Below are 21,289 nucleotides of genomic sequence, written 5' to 3' on the forward strand. Positions count from 1 at the left end.
TATGTCTTACACATAAGTTATCTAATTTAGGGGCTGACCCTGAGAGCTGTTGACATCTGCAACTCTATTTTTCAGACTCCCGAAGGAATCACTGCAAATTTATGCAAGATGCTTTCTCTCCCTGCCATTCCAACACCACTTCTCAATCAGCCCTGGACATAGCAATGGCGAACATGAAAAAGAGCACTGCTTGACTCCCGTTCTGTATTTCTATTTCTCAATGTTGTATGCAGTGTTGTTATAGCCATGTCGCTCCCAGGATATTAGAGAGACAAGCTGGGGGAGGTAATATCTTTTATTGGACCAACTTTAGTTTTGTCTCTCTCACCAACAGAAGTTGGTCCAGTAGAAAGATATCCCCTCACCCAGCTTGTCTCTCTATTTCTCATTGTGACAGACTAGGGTATTCATTGTGTCTCAGTTTCAGGCCTCCATATTATAAGATGCATAGATTAGATACCTTGTCAACTTACCATCATACTGTAGACTTTTGTTGCAGTGAGGTCCTGGTGAGTTGACATGATGCCATTGACATTTCATAGGAAATTTTCAGGTTGACATTTGGTTCTGATGAAAAGTAGCCTGATAAAATGTCTGTGACACAATATGGCTGGCAAAACAAGGCACGACAAGTTCTTGCAGTGACTTGCGTGATGTATATCACAATAAATGGTCTGCAGCAAAATTATTTGCTACCACACAGTGCATCTCTGAATCTTTTGGATGCAAATATTGGGTTTGATTCTGGTCTCACTTTCGTTGGTGTAAATCAGAAGTGATTCTGTTGAAATCTGCGGAGTTCCACTGGTATAGAACTTGTGCAAGTGAAACCAGAATCAGGCTTTTGTATTTGGAAAGCTGTAGGAATTAATGCTATTAATCTTGTAAGCTCTGTTTTAAATGATGTTGGGGATTTTCTTGTGTCTCCCTGCCTGTGAGATGGATTTGGAATGAACATGGGGAACTTGTCATCTTATTTTATTTTTGTATAAGAGGAGCAAAACATATGAAACTCTTTTAGTGTTCCCAAGCCTTTGCCGTGAATTTTCCTCTGCCAATCAATCTTAGCATCCCTTGTCAATCGTGGGATGGTTATAACTCAAGCAAGGTCAGCAGCTGGTGCCACAGGTTTTGTTTTTTTTTTTTTTAATTTCAAATGCTGAGGAGGAGTTAAAGCAGCCAATTGTAGCTGAGAGTCTCACTGATTTATAACAGTAACTAGACAATGAAGTTTGGAAATAACAAGTCCATAGGGACACGATTAATTACAGGATTTTTCAATACAATAATCCTAGATATGATCCTCCCCCACTGCCCCACACTCATTATGGTAAATGTGAAACCTGGCAGTAATCAAAATAATCGTTTTAATCTTCCATTTGGAACTTTGTTAGGGGTAGTTTTCTTGAATGATATAATTTGTTAACCCTAAATTATAAGGAAATCATTGTCTGAAAGGGATAGAGTGAGAAAATACATTTACCTGTATCTTCATGCCTTTATTTTGCTATTTGGTTGCATGGGAAATAAAAGCAGACCACCACAACTTAGAATATCAGGGTTGGAAGGGACCTCAGGAGGTCATCTAGTCCAACCCCCTGCTCAAAGCAGGACCAATCCCCAATTTTTGCCCCAGATCCCTAAATGGCCCCCTCAAGGATTGAGCTCCCAACCCTGGGTTTAGCAGGCCAATGCTCAAACCACTGAGCTATCCCTCTCCCCCGACAACTTGTTAGAGGATAATTGGTGTTCCTGATGAATGTCAGTATTAAGGTTGTAATTTTGGGGAGTTTCATTAATATATATTTCTATTTCTCCTTGTGACAGAATGCAAAGTGTGGCGAAATCCATTAAACCTATTCAGAGGAGCTGAGTATAACCGGTAAGTGTCACAGGAGTCTGCTGTGCAGTAGCATAGCCCTGAGAAGCACATGGAGAACATTCTAAATACCAAGCAAAATACTTTTTGGGCAGCATTCAGCTATGCCTCAAGTTTTCAACCCGTGTTCTCTACTTGATAAATGTTTTTGAATGGGAAGGAATTTAGCTCCATTTTCAAGAGCCCAGTAATTCTGCAGTTTCTTATACTGTTAGAACACCTACAAATCTAGATGTTTTAAATGTGTCTGGTATTTGTTAACAATACAGTGGCAGTTCCGTTCAAATTGATTGTAACAGAGTAATTGAGTGGGTTGCAGTTAGCTTCTATGGGTTTTAACTTTTGAATACGTCTGTATTCATTTCCAATGCGTACTTTTCAAGATACTGATTAGCCTATATGTAACTACTGTAGCTCCTTCAAAGTACAAGAAAATACATTGTAGAGAACAATTATACATTGGTAGGGAGGTGGACTGGATAAACTAATAGGGCATGTCCATCTCTCATTTCTAGGATTCCCCTTTAGTATAGATTTGCTGTATGTGTGTCTTCTTATACCAAAATGTCTGACTTTGTTGGTGCCTTTACAGATATACGTGGGTGACAGGAAGAGAACCTTTGACCTACTATGATATGAATCTTTCAGCTCAGGATCATCAAACGTTCTTTACATGTGACACAGATCATTTACGGCCTGCAGATGCCAGTAAGAAAATAAGCTTTTTCTGAGTGTTTAATGGTAGTTTTAGACTGGGGTTAGCAGAAATTTGTCTCAGGGATCAACTTTCTTCAAACAGACGAGCAAAGGCAAGGGCTTGATCATATTTCAGTGATGCTCCTCTGGGTAAAAAATTGGGAATTTGTGGAGTCCGATTATTAATGTGTAGATTTCAAACAAATAATTATTTACTTATGTGCCATTTATTGCTTGAGAGATGCTTCACTATATTTTGTACTGCCTGTCACTAAAGCCATTCACGTTTACAAAGACTCAAGTTTCCCTCCACTTCCAGCAGTGGTTTCTGACATATACAGAGGTAAAACAAGTTGTTAGACCATCTGGTGCAATGCCGATTTATACACTCGGGGTCAAATTTAGCCCTCATTTACACAGGAACTATACCCATGTAAGTGAAGTAGAACTCAGCCCTATGTTTTAGTGGCCCACTGAAACTGGAAACTGTAGGGAGCAATGGAAACTGGAAATGATAACCTGCTTTGATTCAAGAGATTCTAATTGTGTTAAATATTTATTGAATAAAGCATTAGATAATGTACTTTGCAATGCAAAACAATGACTTACAGATCCTGAGCCCCTACCCCATGGTCTCTCCGCCTCATGCTCAGTCCCAAGCTCTTACCCTGACAGGAGTCAGGCTGAAGAGCACCATCCCCATCAGGGGCCAACCAGTTCTGGGACTCCCAGAATCCATCCTCCTTCTGCATCTCCACTTCCCAGGAAGCACCAAAATTCCAGATCCAATCTTCCCACCATCCTGCGGACTGGGGGTTCCCAGTGCCCTTCAGCACTGGAAGGACTGCAAAGGGATGTGTGTGAGAGAGAAATGGCCAAGCAGGTGCATGGGGTCACATTCAAATTTGACCCGGCCACCCCTCCATCATGAGGGGTTCCTTGCTGGGTCTAATTTACAGTTCTGGTCAAGGGCCAAGGCGGGGAGGCTGGGCCCCCCTGAAACTCCTCTTGTTGCACCCCTGCTGGGAGGAAGAGGGTCCCTATGCTTTCTCCCTCCCCTTTAGTGCAACAGTGCAGCTCTATGCATGATCTAGCCCTAGTCCCGATTTAGCTGTAAACAAAGGTTTAATTAAATGAAAGATTAACCATAGGGATTGAGGAGAGCAACTGAAATTGATTATGTGTCTTTTGAGTGACTGGCTGAACCTCCTGGTTTGTGAAACGCTCAGCAGTGAGTCAGACTGAAAGCAATTCATCGAGTTGTTGTTGTGCAGTCAATTCTCCCTGTTAATGCTGCAGTGACTGACATGCCACCGTTTTGCTTTGTTTTAATGAATAGTAATGCAAAAAGCCTGGAGAGAGAGAAACCCGCAAGCCAGAATTTCTGCAGCACACGAAGCCTTGGAGTTGAACGAGTACGTGACAATAACATTAGGATTATTTCCTGTCATTTAAAAATACACGGGATAATAGCTTAGGACACTGATTTTTGCCACAAAGATTTTTATTCTTAGTTACAGGCCTGTCGCAGAAAGACCTTAACACTGGGAGGAAAGCCAAAGCTGTATATTGTAATAGTTCTGCATTTGTAAGGGGACCTTATGGGAGGGTATAGGTGCTGGGGAAAAGCTGCAGGGGATAAGTTCCAGGCACCCATAATGGATTTCCTGACATCTGGTCATTTCCTCCTTATCTGTTTGTGTGGCATAGCATGGCCCCTTTGGCACTTGCTGATACAGCAGCCATAGGCCCAATCCAAAGGCCAATGAGATGTCAATGAGTATGTTGAAGTATTAAACAAGTTGCCTCATGATGAATGATGAATATATTTGGCAGAGGAGAGGTGGCAGCAGATAGTTCCCTATTGGAGTTGGGGATAGGGTGACCAGGTGTCTGGTTTTCGACTGGAACACCCGGTCGAAAAGGGACACTGGCGGCTCCAGTCAGCACTGCCAACCAGGCTATTAAAAGTCCAGTCTGCGGTGCTAAGGCAGGCTAGTCCCTACCTGTCCTGGCTGGCACTGTGCTGTGCCCCGGAAGTGGCCAGGAGGTCTTGCTCCTAGGCAGGGTGTCCACTTGGCTCCACACGCTTTCCCCCTTCCTCCCCCCACCCCCGGAGCACCGACTCCGCACTGGTGACCTGGGGGTGGGGGGGCAGTGCCTGTGGGCGAGAGCAGTGTGTTTTGCCTCCTGGCCCCCTCTCCCCACTTCGGAGCTGGACCTGCTGCTGGCTGCTTCTGGGGCACGCGGAATACAGTGCTAGGACAGGCAGGGAGCCACCTGAGGTAAAACCACACCCCTGCCCCAGCCCTGAGCCCCAACCTCCCAAACTTGGAGCACCCTCCTGCAACCCAAACCCCACATCACCAGCCCCAGCCCAGAGCTCCCTCCCACACCCTGAACCCCTCATCCCCAGCCTCGCCCCCTCCTGCACTCCAACCCCCTGCCTCAACCCACAGCCCCCTCCCGCACTCCAAATCCCTCATTTCTGGCCCCACCCTGGAGCCCACACCCCCAGTTAGAGCCCTCACCCCCTCCCACACCCCAGCCCAGTGAAAGTGAGTGAGGGTGGTGGAGAGCGAGCCACTGAGGGAGGGGGAATGTAGTGAGTGGGAGGCACGGCCTCAGGAAGAGGAAGGGCAGGAGCAGGGCCTCAGGAAAGGGGAGGGGCTAGGGTGTTCAGTTTTGTGCAACTAGAAAGTTGGCAACCCTAGTTGGGGATGGAGGCAAGAGCAAAAGAGCTAATATTTATTTATTTATTTATTTGATATCATGTAAAAAACATGCAAGTCTATGGGATTTTTATTGTCCATGAATCCACTATTAATTTTTTTAAATGAAAAATCATGGATTTCTATGATCCCACAATAAGTTCATTTCAATGAGACTTTCTTGGCATGACATGCTATACAAGTGCTACAAAAGTGTATAAAAAGAGAATGAGTCCACTCAGATATCTGCCAGAAATAGTTTTACATTCCAGGCTAAGGTAAACCAACTGCCTTAATAATAGTTGCCCAACTTTCTTTATCAGAAAGGAGAAAAGGAATAGTTAATTCCTGGACAGGAATTTTCTTGTGGACCGGACAAAGCTTAGAAAAGTTTGCATGAGTAGTAAAATATAGGTCTAAACCTGGTCTGTTCAAAGGAACCTCATGTACAAGAGAACCTATTATTTTCCACCCATCTATTGATGATCCTGTGAACCAGAGCTGGAAATTGATTTTATTTTTCATGATGGCTCTTTTCTGCCTGTGTGGGGCATGTCTTGTGTCTGACTGACACACTATGCTCTGCAGTTAATCTTTCACTATACTCCTAGCGTTTGATCCCTTGTCTTCTCTTTGGTTCTTTTTCTCTGATTTTTCTAACTACATAAAACAATGAACAAATGTAAGATATTATCATATGATTGAGTGAACATGGCTTTATATTGTATTTACCTTTGTATTTTTTTTTATTTTATTGTAATTGGTTTAGTTCTTTGTTTCTTTTCATACAGCAAAAACATTTAATTTTAAAAAAGATCAAAGATGTCCCATATAATATTCTGTCAATAATAATACTTAGAACTAAAGATCTCATGTGAGTTGAGTTGATGATGTTAGGACCAGATCTGACCACCTTTATTTACATAAAGCAGTACGTTTACTTCACAAGCAATTTCATTAGTTTCATTGGGACTACTCCAGTAGTAAAATATTCTTCTGCACAAGTAAGAATCTTGAATCTGGCCACTAATGTCATTACTTTACAAAGATTTGTCAAAAAGGAACCTGAACAAAACAGAATTTCTTGTATATTTGATATATCCTTGCCCGTCCGCATGTGTTTTTGTTTGATAGCTACGGATTGACTTCGCTTTCTCATGAATTATTGCTTTTTGTCATTGATCTCATCGACAGGTGTGCCACTGCTTATATCCTCTTGGCTGAAGAGGAAGCAACAACTATTGTGGAGGCAGAGAAGCTGTTTAAGCAGGCTCTGAAAGCAGGAGAGGGCTGCTACAGGCGTAGCCAGCAGTTACAGCACCATGGAGCCCAGTATGAAGCCCAACACAGTAAGCCTCTTTGCAGTTTCTTTAATAATTCTAGAGAGTAAGAGGAGAATTTCTTCAGTCTGCTAGGAATCTTTTTATTCAGGCTTGACTTTCTCCTTTCCCTTGCACATAGTTTAGTCATTTGTACATATGTGAAGTGAGAGTAAAATGACATCGTTCACTTCACAGAAGTGTTTGTGAGTACTCAAGGTACAAAGCAATGGAGAATTGGGAACATCTTTAACAGTGATCGGAATTTGGTCAGAGTCTTTATATTCTCTTTCAGTTCTTTTTGCCTGGTTTTCTCATAATCTCAACAATGATACAAGTAAAAATATAAGTCATCATTCAGGCTGCGATTCTGTCACGGAGGTTGTGGAAGTTACGTATTCTGTGACTTTCCACGACCTCCATGACTTCCGCAGCTGCAGCGGCCAGTGCAGCTGGCTGCAGGGCGCCCAAGGAGCTGGCCCCAGGGCGAGCCGTAGCAGATAGCGCAACTGGCCCTGGGGCTGCTCCAACAGCAGCAGGTGTAGCTGGCCCTGGGGAGCGGCCTAACAGCGGTCCTGGGGGCGGCCCCAGTTGTGGGTGGTCCCTGGGGCCAGCTGCCTGGGGCTGCCCAAGCAGTGGCTGGTGCAGCTGGCCCCGGGGACCACCCAAGCAGCAGCAGTCCTGGGGGCAGCCAGAGCAGCAGCCCTGGGGAGCCCCCAAGCATTGGTCCCAGGAGCAGCCCCAGGGAGTGTCCACGCAGCAGCAGTCCTGGGGATGGATGGAGCAGTGGCCCCGGGGAGCACCTAAGCAGCAGTGGCCCTGGGGGCAGCCCTGGAGGCCATCACGAGAGAGGTCCCTGGGGGCATCGGAGCAGTGGACCACTAGGGCCAGACAGCACCCACCACTGAAGCAGGGGCCACCCAGAGCAGCATGGCCCAGGAGCAGAAATTCAGTAATGGGTATTTGTAGTAAAAGTCATGGACAGGTGACGGGCCGTGAATTTTTGTTTATTGCCCATGACCTGTCCATGACTTTTACTAAAAATACTCATAACTAAATCTTAGTCTTAGTCATCATTTGTTGTTTGAATGTGTCCCAGTCAGAGCTGGCAATGGGCAGCGCATATCAGAAAAAACAGACAGTCACTATAGCCTGCATTTTCAAAAATGACTAGGGATTTTGGGTGCCCAAATGTAAAACAATTTAAAGAGATCTGATGCTGAGAGTGTGCTGAATACCCAACTTTTGAAAAGCAGGTCTGTTTAAGGTGACTCAAATGAGGCACCCAATTCTGAAAATTTAGGGCTATATTGTTGGCGGCTGCTAAGGGACAAATGAATATTCGTGGCGGTGGGGCTGGGAGATCTTGTCTAGATGGAATGAGTGCCTTGCAAGTTGTATCCATTCATCTGTCTTTCACTAGCTGTAAGAGCCAGTGCATAACAACTTAATTTTATATGGTAAGGCTATTGAGACCCGTTCACTAAAGTGACATTGGCAAAGTGAGAATGGATAGATTAAGAGAGATCCCTATGTGGGCTGAACAGAAACATAAAACCAAACAGAAATATAAATCAAACACTGGAGTCATAGGTAGCATTGATCAAAACTTTTAGATTTTTTTTTTTTGGTAACTAATTTATTGACTAGGTTTGATAAAGCAGATGTCGTGGATATGACAGGTACATGATGTTTATTAGGTGCTTCATATAATTAAATGTATATATATAAAATGTCAATGCCAGCTAATGAACAAAAGATTGTGAAGCCACCAGATCTAAATTATTCTTGTCCTACTAAAGAGGTAAAGGAGAAAGCCAGTGAACAGCATAAATACAAGTACAATTCATTCCTCAGGAATGCGAATTCACATTTGTTAGGCAATTTCATATATTTGGAAGATTACCTATAGAACTCACACACAGTGGAATTTTTAACAGACCTCTATGATCTTTGGTCCCAAAAGCACAAACATGAAATTTTTTAAAGTTTATGATATTATTTTATATCCTTATTGGATCTATAATAGTATTTAGAATGATACATTCACAATTATTTCTCATTTTTCGAGAAAAAAAATACTTGACCTCTCCAAGCATCTTTCAGGCACCAGCAGATTTATGGTTCCCCATGGAATCTTGATTCTGCTCCTGTATGCATCTATTCTGTGCTCTGAATAAGGCAGAAGTTATGTGGAAAATATAATATTTGATCATGTATTTAAAGACTGTCATAATGCATGTGAACAAGGGACCCCAATTAAGACATTGTAAATCTGGCATTTCCTAACTTTCAAGTGCTGGCCTTTGCAACCTAAATAAAATGGAGTGGCAGTTTCTATGTAAGTTTCTATGTTATTTTAAAGAAAAAATAAAAATAAATTCTATTAAATACAACTGTAACGGTTCCTGAGGAACAAAAGCGAGAGAGAGGCTATGGCAATTAATAGTTTATATCTCAGCAAAAGCTGAATGGAATTTCATGGAACAAAAAAAAAAGACAATTCTGTAGCCTGAGGGCATTCCCGCTCTGGAAGATCAAAGGTCTACTGCAAATAATGGCTTCTCAAAGAGAAGGTCACAAGGCCCTTTATCAGAGAAAGTGCTAAGCATACTAAATGTACGGGTCCTTAACCATTCCCCCTAAAATAGATATAAATATGACTGGACCAACTCTCAGCTTCTAAAAATAGCAGTACAAAGAGGTAAGCAATCAGCTCCCTATGGGGAATCAGGGAGTTCACCTAGTTAAGTAGCTCACTAATTTCCCTACATGTATTCCCCCCATTCCTCTGTCAACAGATGAGTTTGGGTCTTCATAGACAGTGTGGCCTTGTGGTGAAGAGACAAGTCTGAGGGTCAGGATACCACTAGCTTCCTGTTTGACCTGGCTGTGTCTACACTAACAATTTTCTTAAGATTTCCCATCTTTGCACTACCACATGTGGTAGCAATGGTGTGAAAGTGAAGCGTAGACAGGCTGCCGCATTTTAGTCACCGTGTCATCTAACTGTACTCGGAGCAAGTCTACATGGTGCAGTGGTTCAAATGCTGGCAGTCACCAGGGCTGCCTGTCTATACTAGCATTCTCATTGTTGATACCACCTGTGGAGTCGAACCAGCAATAGTGCAACTGTGGGAAGTTTTAGGAAAATTGCTAGTGCAGACAAAGCCAAAATTACTCACTTTCCCCCATCTTTAAATGTGTCAGGGATACTTCTCTACCTCACAGGAGTGTTGTGAGGCTCAGTTCATTATTGAGTGAGATACAGATGAAGGCCTGTGCATCACTTAATTCCTACTTAAAATCTACTCTAATGACTGATGCCTAAACAGTGTGCTGACCCTTTGCGCAAGGGTGAGTTTCAATGCTAAGTATTTCTTTATTATTCTGTTGCCAAACCTTCATGATGCTGTTGGGATGGAAAGGAATGGACATGTTAGTCTTTCACAAGTGGGATCCATGATGTTCTTTCTTAAACACTAGCAAATGTCTACATTTATGTGTATGTGTACATACATTCGTGCCCACACAATATTTAATGTTCTAAACCAGGGGTTCTCAAGCTGGGGGTTGGGACCCCTCAGGGGTTGCAAGGTTAGTACATGGGGGGTCCCAAGCTGCCCGCCTCCATCCCAAACCCTGCTTTGCCACCAGAATGTATAATGGTGTTAAATATATATTAAAGTGTTTTTAATTTATAAGGGGTTACACTCAGAGACTTGCTATGCGAAAGGGGTCACCAGTACAAAAGTTTGAGAACCACTGTTCTAAACAGTGAAGCTCTGATTTTTCAAAAGTGACTAGTGATTCTGAGTGCCCAAGCTGACACACCTTGAAGGGGTCTGAACTTTAGAAAGTGCTGTCCATCCTTCCTTTAAAGGGCCTTTTAGATATACCCCAAATCTCTAGTCACTTTTGAAAGTATTGGCTTAAAGGGTTATCTTGATGTCATAATGAGAAAATACACTTGCCCATTTCTTCAATCAGTATAACTCCTAAGGAGTCCCAGTTTGACAGATATACCCTATTAGTTACACCATATATAGATGTTGAAAACAGCTGTAACTAATGAGTCTTTTATTAAATATATAGGACTCAGTATAGAGATAAGGAATTACATAATATAAAATACAGCTGAAGAAATTCCTTATTCTGCATTATTTATTTTCTCTTCTAAAGTCAGACCTTTCAACCTGTTGTTTAATCTATTTGAAAAGTATAATCACAGCTTTAAAATAATTTGTAGGTACTTGGAATGTTTTCAGCACACATCTTGTTCTTGTTATTAAAGACTTGAAAATGTTAGGACTATTGTCTCAAAATCTTTAAAGGTTGCATGTTCTACATGAAGATAATCTCTAGCAGGTGTGTTATATTTTCTTTATATGGTAATTTTATAGACGATTAACTATATGCACATTTCCTGTTGGTCCAAAAGCATGTTAGAAGGACATATTATAATTATAGTCAGAGAATGATTCTTGGTTCTCCCAGAAGGAATAAGACAAGAATCTAATGGCTTATCTTCCTCGAGAGCCATTGCTGCAGCTAGTTACTTTGTGGTGCCTTCTTTGTTATCAGGGCATTTTCTCTTCCATAATATTGTCATATATGGAATCTGTTAATTTGCCATCCATAATTGAGTGCTCTTGGGATCTGAAGATGATTATGATGTCACAAGCAATAGGGCAACAGTAATGTAAAGCAGAAGTTCAAAATGAACTGCCTTTCCTTATAATGAATGTACGGTGTTTAACCCATACAAAGCCTCATGCAGAAGGTGACATTCACTTTTCTAGCCACCCTGTAGCAGCCTATTATCTTTATCAAGTGTTGCTTGCTATATTAGTTGATAAATAGGCAAGTAGAGCAATTTGTTGCTAACTGTAACACTGTGCATTTGTTTTATGTATTAATTGACTAGCCTTCCCCTTCTTTGATTATGTTATATGTTGTAGTGTTCTCATGTTCAGAAAACTTCTATAACTTGAGGGCTAACTGTACTCCATAGACATGGGACCAAATGATGCTCTTATTAATACTAATGTATATCTGGAGTAACTCTGTTGACTTCAAAGGAGTTATACCAGACCTAGGCCAGTGTAACCAATGACAGAATTTGGCCCATGCTCTTCATTGCATTCGCTGTAGTGTCCTTGTTGATCAAAAATGATAAAAATGCAGAGGGCCAGCTACAGTTTATACTATGTGGGGATGATAAATGGACCTTTGCTTTAGCTCTTCTTTTTTAATCTTTGTTTCTTTTTCCCTTCTCCAGGACGGGATACTAATGTGTTAGTATACATTAAGCGGAGGCTGGCAATGTGCGCAAGAAAGCTGGGAAGGACCAGGGAAGCTGTAAAAATGATGAGAGATGTGAGTCTGGATTTGTATTTATACTAAGGCTACGATTTAGTCATGGAGGTCACGGCAATCACGGATTCCATGACTTTTCCGGACCTCCATGACTTCTTCTGCTTCAGCTGTCAGCAGCTGGGGCTGGATGGCTGGAACCAGGACCCTGCAGCCCCTGCCCTGTGGCTTGGGGACTGGGAGGAGGTGGCTGCAGCCAGTCTTTGCGCCCCTTTCCTGCAGCTGTGGCCAGCTCAGGAGCGGGGACTGTGCACCCCCCCTGGCTGCACCCCCTGCTGCGCTCAAGACCTGTGGTTTCCATGAATTTTTGTTTATTGCCTGTCTGACTTTTACTAAAAATAACTGTGGCAAAATCTTAGCCTTATTTATAGTTGCATGTAACTCTGTCCTTTGAAAGCAATAGCATAGAAATGATGTTCAGTTTGCTTGCAGATCACACATATAGCTGGCGATAATAATGCTGCTGATAGGTTTTTGAGTCTAATTTGTATATAAATTATGTTAAAAGAAGATTATTAAGGTTGCAAGGTAAAGTAAGGAAAATGCTGGGAAATGCCAGGATTCAGGTTGCTTGTGCAATCTTAATTCAACCCCCCTTGTTCACATGTGTTATGATGCAGTCTTTAATTACATTATCACATACTATTTTTCCACAGGATCCCTGCCTCATTCAATTCATAGAATGGATGATGTTGATTTAATGAGTTCAGTACATGAGCTTTATCCATATTGGTCAATGTGTGGCCCATGCCTTATTTACTACACACCATTCAAATCCTGCTTTGAAAACAGAATTTTTAATATCCTCATGGTCTTTTCTATAGCATTCATCACTATAGGATTTGAGTGCTCCACAAACAATTAATTCAGTTTCACAATACCTCTGTAAAGTAAGTGGGTATTATTACTCCCATTTTACAGATGGGGAACTGAGGTACAGAGATATTATGGTCAAAAGTATCCTTAATGTTGGGTGCCTAATTTGAGAGACCTAGCTCCTGATTTTCCAGAGTACTTAGTATTATATAGCCCCTTTTATGTCCTTAGCACAGCTCCCATTGACTTCATGTGCAGGTGTGAGTGCTCAGCACTTCTTCAAATCAGACCCTAGGATCTCAAGTCAGGCACCCAGAAAATGAGGAACACACAGTTACTGACAACCTGTGAAAAGGTTGGTTTAAGTGACTTGCCCAGCATCACATAGGAATTCTGTGGCAGAGGCAGGGATAGAATCTAGTTCTCCAGGACAGAATTCAACTGCCATGAGATCGTTCTATCTCTTCTTGCAATACCTGGCCTCATTCACTACACATCTTCCAATTTCTGCAAAACATGGAAGCGGGTGTCCTACAAACAACAATCCCCTTCCCTACACAACCTGATTCATCCCCAAGGTAGGTCCATGCTGTGCACTGAATGACACAGGGGTCCTGTGGAAAATGTAATTAAATTTTGTATTATAAGGCATTATGAACAAGGGAACTGAATTAAGATTGCATGGTCAATCTTAACTTTGGCATTTATACTTTTTGGTGGTTGGTTTTGAAACTTTAATGTTCTTTTCACATAGTTTAGAGACACAATGAAAATTTCCTATGTTTAAAAAAACTGGAAAAATTGAAAAAAACCCAAACATTCCATCCTGTGGATGGATTATCATCAGATATACAGCACAATGCTCTATCTCTCGAGCTAAAGGAGTGACCAGTAACAGTAGTAGGTTGGCATTCTTTATATGAACCAGTTCCAGTGGTGGATGAGACACTTTGCCAAAAAGTTTCACAGATAATTGCTATATGGCAAAAGAATATTGAAACTCGGGAATGCAGGTTCTATAGGGAAGTGTACTCAGTGGTTACAGACCCTTCTGCTCTTGCATCTCCCAGCTTTCCATATCCCCTTCTTCTCCTATTCCCCACCCCTTTCCCTAGCTCCTGCCTTATCTCTCCCCTTTTGCTATCCTCCAGGGTTACTCCCTGCTCAGTGCTTAAAGGTTACAATGGGTTGCAGACCCAGGAAATAACACATAAAAAGGGAAGTGGGTCACTGAGGGGTGCACATTTTAAATACCACTTGGGAGAAAACCCCCTTTGATTGGCTACTTTCCCCACTTGCCCACAGGAAAAGCAGCAAGTCAGGGTTGCTGCAGGAAGCAGGCAGAGTTCTCTCCCTCCCCTCTCAGGAGAGGGCACCATTGTTACAGGATGGCAGAGGAGGCAGCAGAAAGAGCACAGTAGCTCAGGGCTGCTCTGCTCCCCCCTCTCCTTCTGTGCGGGTGCAGTGTGTTGGCACCTCTGTTCCTTTCCCCTTCGTCTCTCCTTATTGTCAGCACCTGGCTGGGGAGAGCAGGGTGAAGAACCGCAGTGGTTTCAGGAGGCGCAGAGGTGAGGCTGGGTTAGGGAAGGTGGGCGGCAAAATTGATGTGGGAGCAGCCTTGATGGAGTGCTGTGGAGCGGCAGAACTGATGTGGGAGCAGAACTGATGTCTAGGTTGGAGTGGGGAGAACAGATGTGGGGACAGAATTGTTGGGGCTAGGGCAATATTGACTTGGCGGTTGAGGGACAGATTAATTGCTGAATAGGAGGACAGGTATATATTGGGGTGATGATAGCCCCTCCCCCCCACTTTTTTCAGGCCAGTTTAATTAGTGTCCCCATCCCTTGCTCCTCACCACCCGCCGTTCTTCACCCCTCTGCATTCAAATCCTCTGCATTCAAATCAGGCTGTTTCCTCCTTCCCCTCCCTGCTCCCTGGGTGCCAGCAGGAGGAGCATTGAGAGCAGGGGGGAGAGAGTTTTTCTGTGCTGTCACTTCCTGAGCCTGGTGACACAGTCGCCTCAGGCTTCCAGGAAGAGCAATTGCAGGGAAATACATCTCAGCCTATGCAGTCCAAGGATGAAGGGTACTCAACTGGTCTTTGGGGATAGCACATGCACCGTCCAGTAAACCCACAGGAGCTCTGGGGGAATGGAGAATGCTCAGTGAGGAAGGAATCTTTGGACAATTTAGCTGCTCAGATCTAACAAGTCTCTGCTTTTTCCCCAAATTTTTCCCAAACCGTGTGCTCTGAAGTGTCCAGCCCTCTCCTAGAACACTTGAAATAAGAATTGTTCGCTCCTTTAAAAGACAAAAGCACATCATAGCTTATTAATTTAACTAAGGCAGATACACCCTTCCCTTCAAACACAACAGTGAATTGGTTTATAGTAAAAATAAAACAAATTTATTAACAACAGGTCATAGGTTAAGTGATGCCAAGTAAAAGAAATAAAAGTAGAGATGGTTACAAGTAAATAAAAGTGAAAACACGCATCTGAAAGTCTGAAACTTACTGTAGCAAGATACAAGCTTTGTTCAATGTGGTTTCTCTCATCAATCTTCCTTCTTCCCAGGGATGGCTGTCTTTCCCTCAGTCAGGACCTTCCACAAAAGTATAAGAGGCTGCATGTTAAGGCATACGTTTTATGACAATATTAATCACCAATTTGTCATGGGCTTTCATGAACACCTCACTTGATAAACTTTTTATAGTAGAGTAATATTGTAGACAATCAGTTGATTCAATTGCTTATCACTAAGGCTGCGAGTCTGTCAGAGAGGTCACAGAAGTCACGGATTCTGTGATTTTCCATTACCTCTGTGACATCTGCAGCAGCAGCAGTTTGGGGGTGTGGGAGGGGGCTTGGGGCTAAGGGCAGGGTGATGGGGGGTGTGGGGCAGTGCTTACCTTGGGGTGGGGGGCTCCCCAGCTCCTGCTGACATGGCCCTGCAGCTCCTTGGCAGAGGGGCCGGGGGCTCTGGGCGCTGCCTGTGCCTGCAGGCCCTGCCCCTGCAGCTCCCATTGGCTGTGGTTCCCAGTCAACGGGAGCTGTGCAGCCAGCACTTGTGGCAGGAGCAGTGCATGGAGCCCCCTGGCCCCTCCGCCACTTAGGAGCTGCAGGGACACATGGAGCCAGGTAGGGAGCCTCCAAAACCTGCCTAACACCCTCCTCCACCCCCGCACCAGCGGGGGTCCCGGGCCACCTCCCTCAGCACTCACGGTGCCCCGGACCGCCCCCCCTCAGAGTACCCACTGCTCCCCGCCCAAGTTTTAGTTAGGGGTATGTAGTAAAAGTCATGGACAGGTCATGGGCTGTGAATTTTTGTTTATTTCCTGTGACCTGTCCATGACTTTTACTAAAAATACCCATGACTAAAATGTAGCCTTACTTATCACTTGAGATTCAGACCTCCTGTCTTTATAGCCAAAGCAAAGGTTCTCCCCGCCTCACCCCCCCCCGGAAGTTGTCTCCTCCCCCTCTTGTTAGATTGATAGCTTTGTTTACCTAATATGTTAATAGACTGTCATTGTCTCTGCCTGATGACTAAGCTGGTCAGAGAAGCAAATATACATTCCTTTGTCTAGGGCAGACCTGTTTACCAATTCCCCCTGACATGCCTGGCTTAAACACATTTTAGTCATCATTACAGCATATATTCATAACTCTTAATACACATTGCATACATCCTTCATGCAAGAGTATTAATGATCAATCAAGTGTATTAGTTTTCTAGTGACATATTACATGACACCTTTTAGATATAGATTATAACCATAGTGAGCTGGGGTACAGTGAAATGGTAGGCCAGCTGAAACTTATTACCTGATCCATTGAGCCCCTTGCCTTCTAGCATTGGAATGCTCTAGGGGTCGCAGCCACCTGTAATGTTGATGATTTGTAACATTTATGTAATAACTGTACAATGCAACTATTAACACCCACTACGCCCACCGTCCAAGATTTACCATATAGTCAGTCAGAATGAGGAGACTAGTGAAAGATATTGAGATGAATGAAATGACTTTCAGAATTTGAGGAGATATGATGTAATATTGGCTGCTGAAGAAATAATGCAAAATATGAACCAAAATACCTTGTTTCTAACAAATTTAGAGACAAAGGAATTTTCTCCCTTCCATTTCCACAGTTTATTTCATGAGCATATCAGAAATGCAATACTTTAGGCACTGGTGTATATAAACTTTTTGTTGATAGATAAGACTGGCAAAGTATTTGCATATCCACCCTTGTTCTCACATGGATTAGGAAGAAGTATAGAAAATATATTGATATTTGTCAACATATCTTACATAAGAACAGCCATACTGGGTCAGATCAATGGTCCATCTAGCCCAGTATCCTGTCTTCTGACCGTGGTCAATGCCAGGTGCTTCAGAGGGAATAAACAGAACAGATAATCATCAAGTGATCCATCCCCTGTCACCCATTCTCAGCTTCTGGCAAACAGAGGTTAGAGACACTTCAGAGCATAGTTTTGCATCCCTGCCCATCCTGGCTAATAACCAGTGATGGACCTATCCTCCATGAACTTATCTAGTTCTTTTTTGAACCCTGTTATCGTCTTGGCCTTCACAACACCCTCTGGGAAGGAATCCCACAGGCTGACTATGCATTGTGTGAAGAAATACTTCCTTTCGTTTGTTTTAAACCTGCTGCCTATTAATTTCATTTGGTGACCCCTAGCTCTTGTGTTATGTGAAGGAGTAAATAACACTTCCTTATTTACTTTCTCCACACCAGTCATGATTTTATAGACCTCTATCATATCCCCCCTTAGTCGTCTCTTTTCCAAGCTGAAAAGTCCCAGTTTTATTAATCTCTCCTCATATGGAAGCCGTTCCATACCCCTAATCATTTTTGTTGCCCTTTTCTGAACCTTTTCTAATTCCAATATATCTTTTTTGAGATGGGGCAACCACATCTGCACGCTGTATTCAAGGCGTGGGCGTACCATGGATTTATATAGAGGCAATATGATATTTTCTGTCTTATTATCTATCCCGTTCCTAATGATTCCCAACATCCTGTTAAGCTTTTTTGAGGGCTGCTGCACATCGAGTGGATGTTTTCAGAGAATTATCCATAGTGAGTCCAAGATCTCTTTCTTGAGTGGTAACAGATAAGTTAGACCGCATTTTATATGTATAGTTTGGATTATGTTTTCCAACGTGCATTACTTTGTATTTATCAACATTGTTTTTTTTTCAATTTTTCAATTTTTTTTAAACATAGATGTTTCAGTTTTATACATATGAAGAAGTTATTTGATTGTTGTTATGGACTATATCATCATCTCCGTTTATGATCCGATTAATATGGTAATATTATTGTGTCATAGACTAAACTGAAGAGCTTGAATTATGTTTTCGATGATGATATGCTGCTTTAATCTGGTACACATAGCTGAGTTGACTTTATCAGAATTACCAAGTAACACATAATTTGTATGGAAGAAGTATATGTAGGTGTTGCTTTTATTTAGACATCTGCTGATAATTAATGATTTATTATGATTCTGAACCAGAAACCAGAAGCCTGTCATTTTTCTAGACACACTGTGCTCAATTCTCATCTCATGTAGGCCAGTGTACATATGGAATAACTCCACCGCAGTCAATTGAGCTACTCCAAATTTATTGCAATCTGTGTAAAATATGGCCAAATATGTATAGAGTGGATGAGAGATCTTACCAGCCATAATGAAGGCCACAGTCTGAAACCTTGGTTTTATTTGTTGTGCTGCTTGAGTAAAGAAGATTTAAGCATGAGTGTTTTGAGAGATTTAGTTTGGTTTGGCAAGCACAGAGATGATTATGTCTGATCCTCTTCAGTGTCCCAGGCTGTGGCCATGCCTAGAAAGACTTTTAAAATCTCGTCGAAAAGCCAGTGCAGAAACACACATGTTGGACAATTCAAGAAATCCTTTCATGTCAACTATTTTGCACTGAAGCAGTTTCTTTTCTTTGCTCAGTCTCTTACCCTGAAATGAATATGCTGGTTTTGGACTGCAGTCTTGTCTGTAATCAGAACACTTAGGGGTGAGCAAAGCAGTTATATACTGGGTGATGGATACAGGAGTAGTGATCACCAGCATTATTGACTTAGAAAAGTGGATCAATATAGTGAGGTGGATCATCTCCTTTGAGTGGGTCACTGACATTAATTAAAAATTGATTAAATTTTAGGACATACCATGTAGGAAACTGAATGGGCTAATTTAATTTTGCTAAATTAATTCAAGCATTCTAGGATGGAGCTGGAGAATATTTGGACCTTGGTAAAAACTTTCACTGGAGGAAAATTTATGATCATTTAAAGTAAAACAACAGCTTTAAGGAGGGGGAATCATATAGAAGTCATGCCAGGGACTAGCAGGCTGAAGCAAACAAAGTGACTGGCCCAAACGAACCAAGGGCCGTACAATGAGTCCTCTTTAAGAGACAAAACAAAACCAAACCTCCCCAACAGGACATGTCTGTTCCATTCCTTCTGATGTCAGCACTGACCCTCCCCAGAGGTTTTGCTTTATGGCCTTAATGCAAGTAATGGGGTTTGGCCTGTTTCAGGGGTCTGGAGTTAGCATGGCTCCTCCACAGGGATTTTTGCAACACAGTTCTTACCCTCCCCTCCACCCAACTCCCAGATTAAAAGAGTACATCAGAGGAAACAAAGGCCATGGTTTCACAGCTCTTGTAGCTCCCTGAAAATTTCTCCCTTTTCTGAGGGAAAGGAGCTTCTTAAATCCCTTCCCAAGCTCTGAATTTCCTGCAGCACTGGGAAATACAAACCCATGAGTGCTGAGGGAAGAGGGGAGATCCAGAGCCCTCTGCATTTGGAGCTCTGATCTCACAACCCGAGTGGGGACAGCAGTCTGAGACTTCCTCACAAACCCCAAAAGACCCCCCGAGACCTCTTCTGCCACCTCAGTGACTGTGACAGAAACATTGAAATGGGAAGGTGCTGGCCCTGGAGATTATCTTTATTAGCCTTAAGAGGCTGGTACATCCCATTACAGTGAAATTTTCTAATTTAATCTCGACTTTGGACCTGCTGCTTCAAAATAGACTGAATATGGTAATGTGAATGTTGTTGTATGAGAAAGTGTGTAGAGTGGCCACCAGTAGGGATGGTTTTGGTTAAAAATAAGATTCCCTCTGTACCTTCACCCAAATCTGGAAATGCACACAAACCAACATTATCTTTAAGGTTCTAAAATATTTGTATGAGCTTTTTTTCACTTGGGGACCAGACCTAGCAGCTGGGAGTTCAGCAGTTTTGAAAATCTTGGTCACGGTAATTTCATTTGAGTTTTCACACTTCTGGAAAGATGCAGCATGTGTGTGTGTGTATATATATATATATATGTGTGTGTTTAAGTGTGCACTTAGAGTATTAAGTATGCACTTTTCAATGCATGTCTGTAGGTATCAATCAGCCTTAAGGATTTAAAGTGGCTTAAGTTCCTAGAAAGGTGCGTGTCAAATGTGTGTGATTAGCCGTTTTAAATGCTTAGACTGCCCTACATAGTTAAGGTGGTTCTAAAGGTTATGTCATCTGAAGGCTTTGAAGTGGCACCATGCCATATCCCAAAGTATTTAATGCTATGGATAGGTTGGGAGGGGTATTTTCTTTGATCTCTGACATTAGCCATGTTTTTGTGAGTGTTTCTGCTGGTGTACCCTCAGCACTGGTGTGACACACTTTTGCTGATAGACATGAGCTGCATTTGTTAGCCTTTGAACTGCCCTTTTCTTACAATTAAAGGCTCAATACACTGAAGTGTTGAGCACTCTCAGCTGCCATTGGAGTGTTCGGTATCTTGTAGTATCAAGGGGAGCAAATAGAGTTATAGTTATTGATAAAGGCAGCATGATCCCTATCAGCTTAAGAACATAACCTTAATTGCTGCTTGCAAGTGTAGCCACTGCCTGCCTCTCCCACACAGTTATGGGAAGGAACTTGTGAGTGAAATTCTTTGGCCCATGTTATTCAGGATGTCAGATTAAATGGCATAACTAGATCATCATAATTAGGTCAGACTAGATGGTCAAAACTACACTGATTTCATTGAGGTCAGAATTTCACCCTATGAATCTATGAATTCCAGGTACATGATTGCCATAAAAACCATAGCATTTACCAGGATCTACTGCAAAGTGGTATCTGTGATACCTAATTCCTATTTTAAGTAGAGGAAAGTACTATGATATAACAAATGGTAAATGCTGATTTTAAGGTTAAGATAATAGATTTCTAGTAATATAAAAAATTATAAGATACTATTTATCACTTAACTGAAGCTGTCTAAAATAGTTCAAATTCTACTCTCCAACACTCAGAAAAGTAAAAAAGTTCACTGAATGCTATCTAAGTTCACCATTAGTGTCTTTAATGTTAGGCATGCTGAAAGTTGTTTTATCCAGGTCGCTACAACAAGTGATTGCCCTTTTTGCACTTGTTGAAAATG

General features: G+C 42.3%; 1 protein-coding gene across 6 annotated transcripts in view; it reads left to right on the plus strand.

The window, feature by feature from the left end:
- The window catches only part of ST7 (suppression of tumorigenicity 7), a 233,567-nt gene that overhangs the window by 144,323 nt on the left and 67,955 nt on the right, over positions 1-21,289 (plus strand). For all 6 annotated transcript variants that reach the window (XM_073328161.1, XM_073328156.1, XM_073328160.1 and 3 more), the window contains 5 exons: positions 1,828-1,882; positions 2,472-2,587; positions 3,915-3,990; positions 6,481-6,635; positions 11,887-11,984. In XM_073328161.1, coding sequence (XP_073184262.1) covers positions 1,828-1,882; positions 2,472-2,587; positions 3,915-3,990; positions 6,481-6,635; positions 11,887-11,984 — 500 coding nt within the window. The remainder of the gene's footprint in view (positions 1-1,827; positions 1,883-2,471; positions 2,588-3,914; positions 3,991-6,480; positions 6,636-11,886; positions 11,985-21,289) is intronic.

Source organism: Lepidochelys kempii, chromosome 1, assembly GCF_965140265.1.
Source record: "Lepidochelys kempii isolate rLepKem1 chromosome 1, rLepKem1.hap2, whole genome shotgun sequence".
In the NCBI taxonomy this organism is placed as follows: Eukaryota; Metazoa; Chordata; order Testudines; family Cheloniidae; genus Lepidochelys; species Lepidochelys kempii.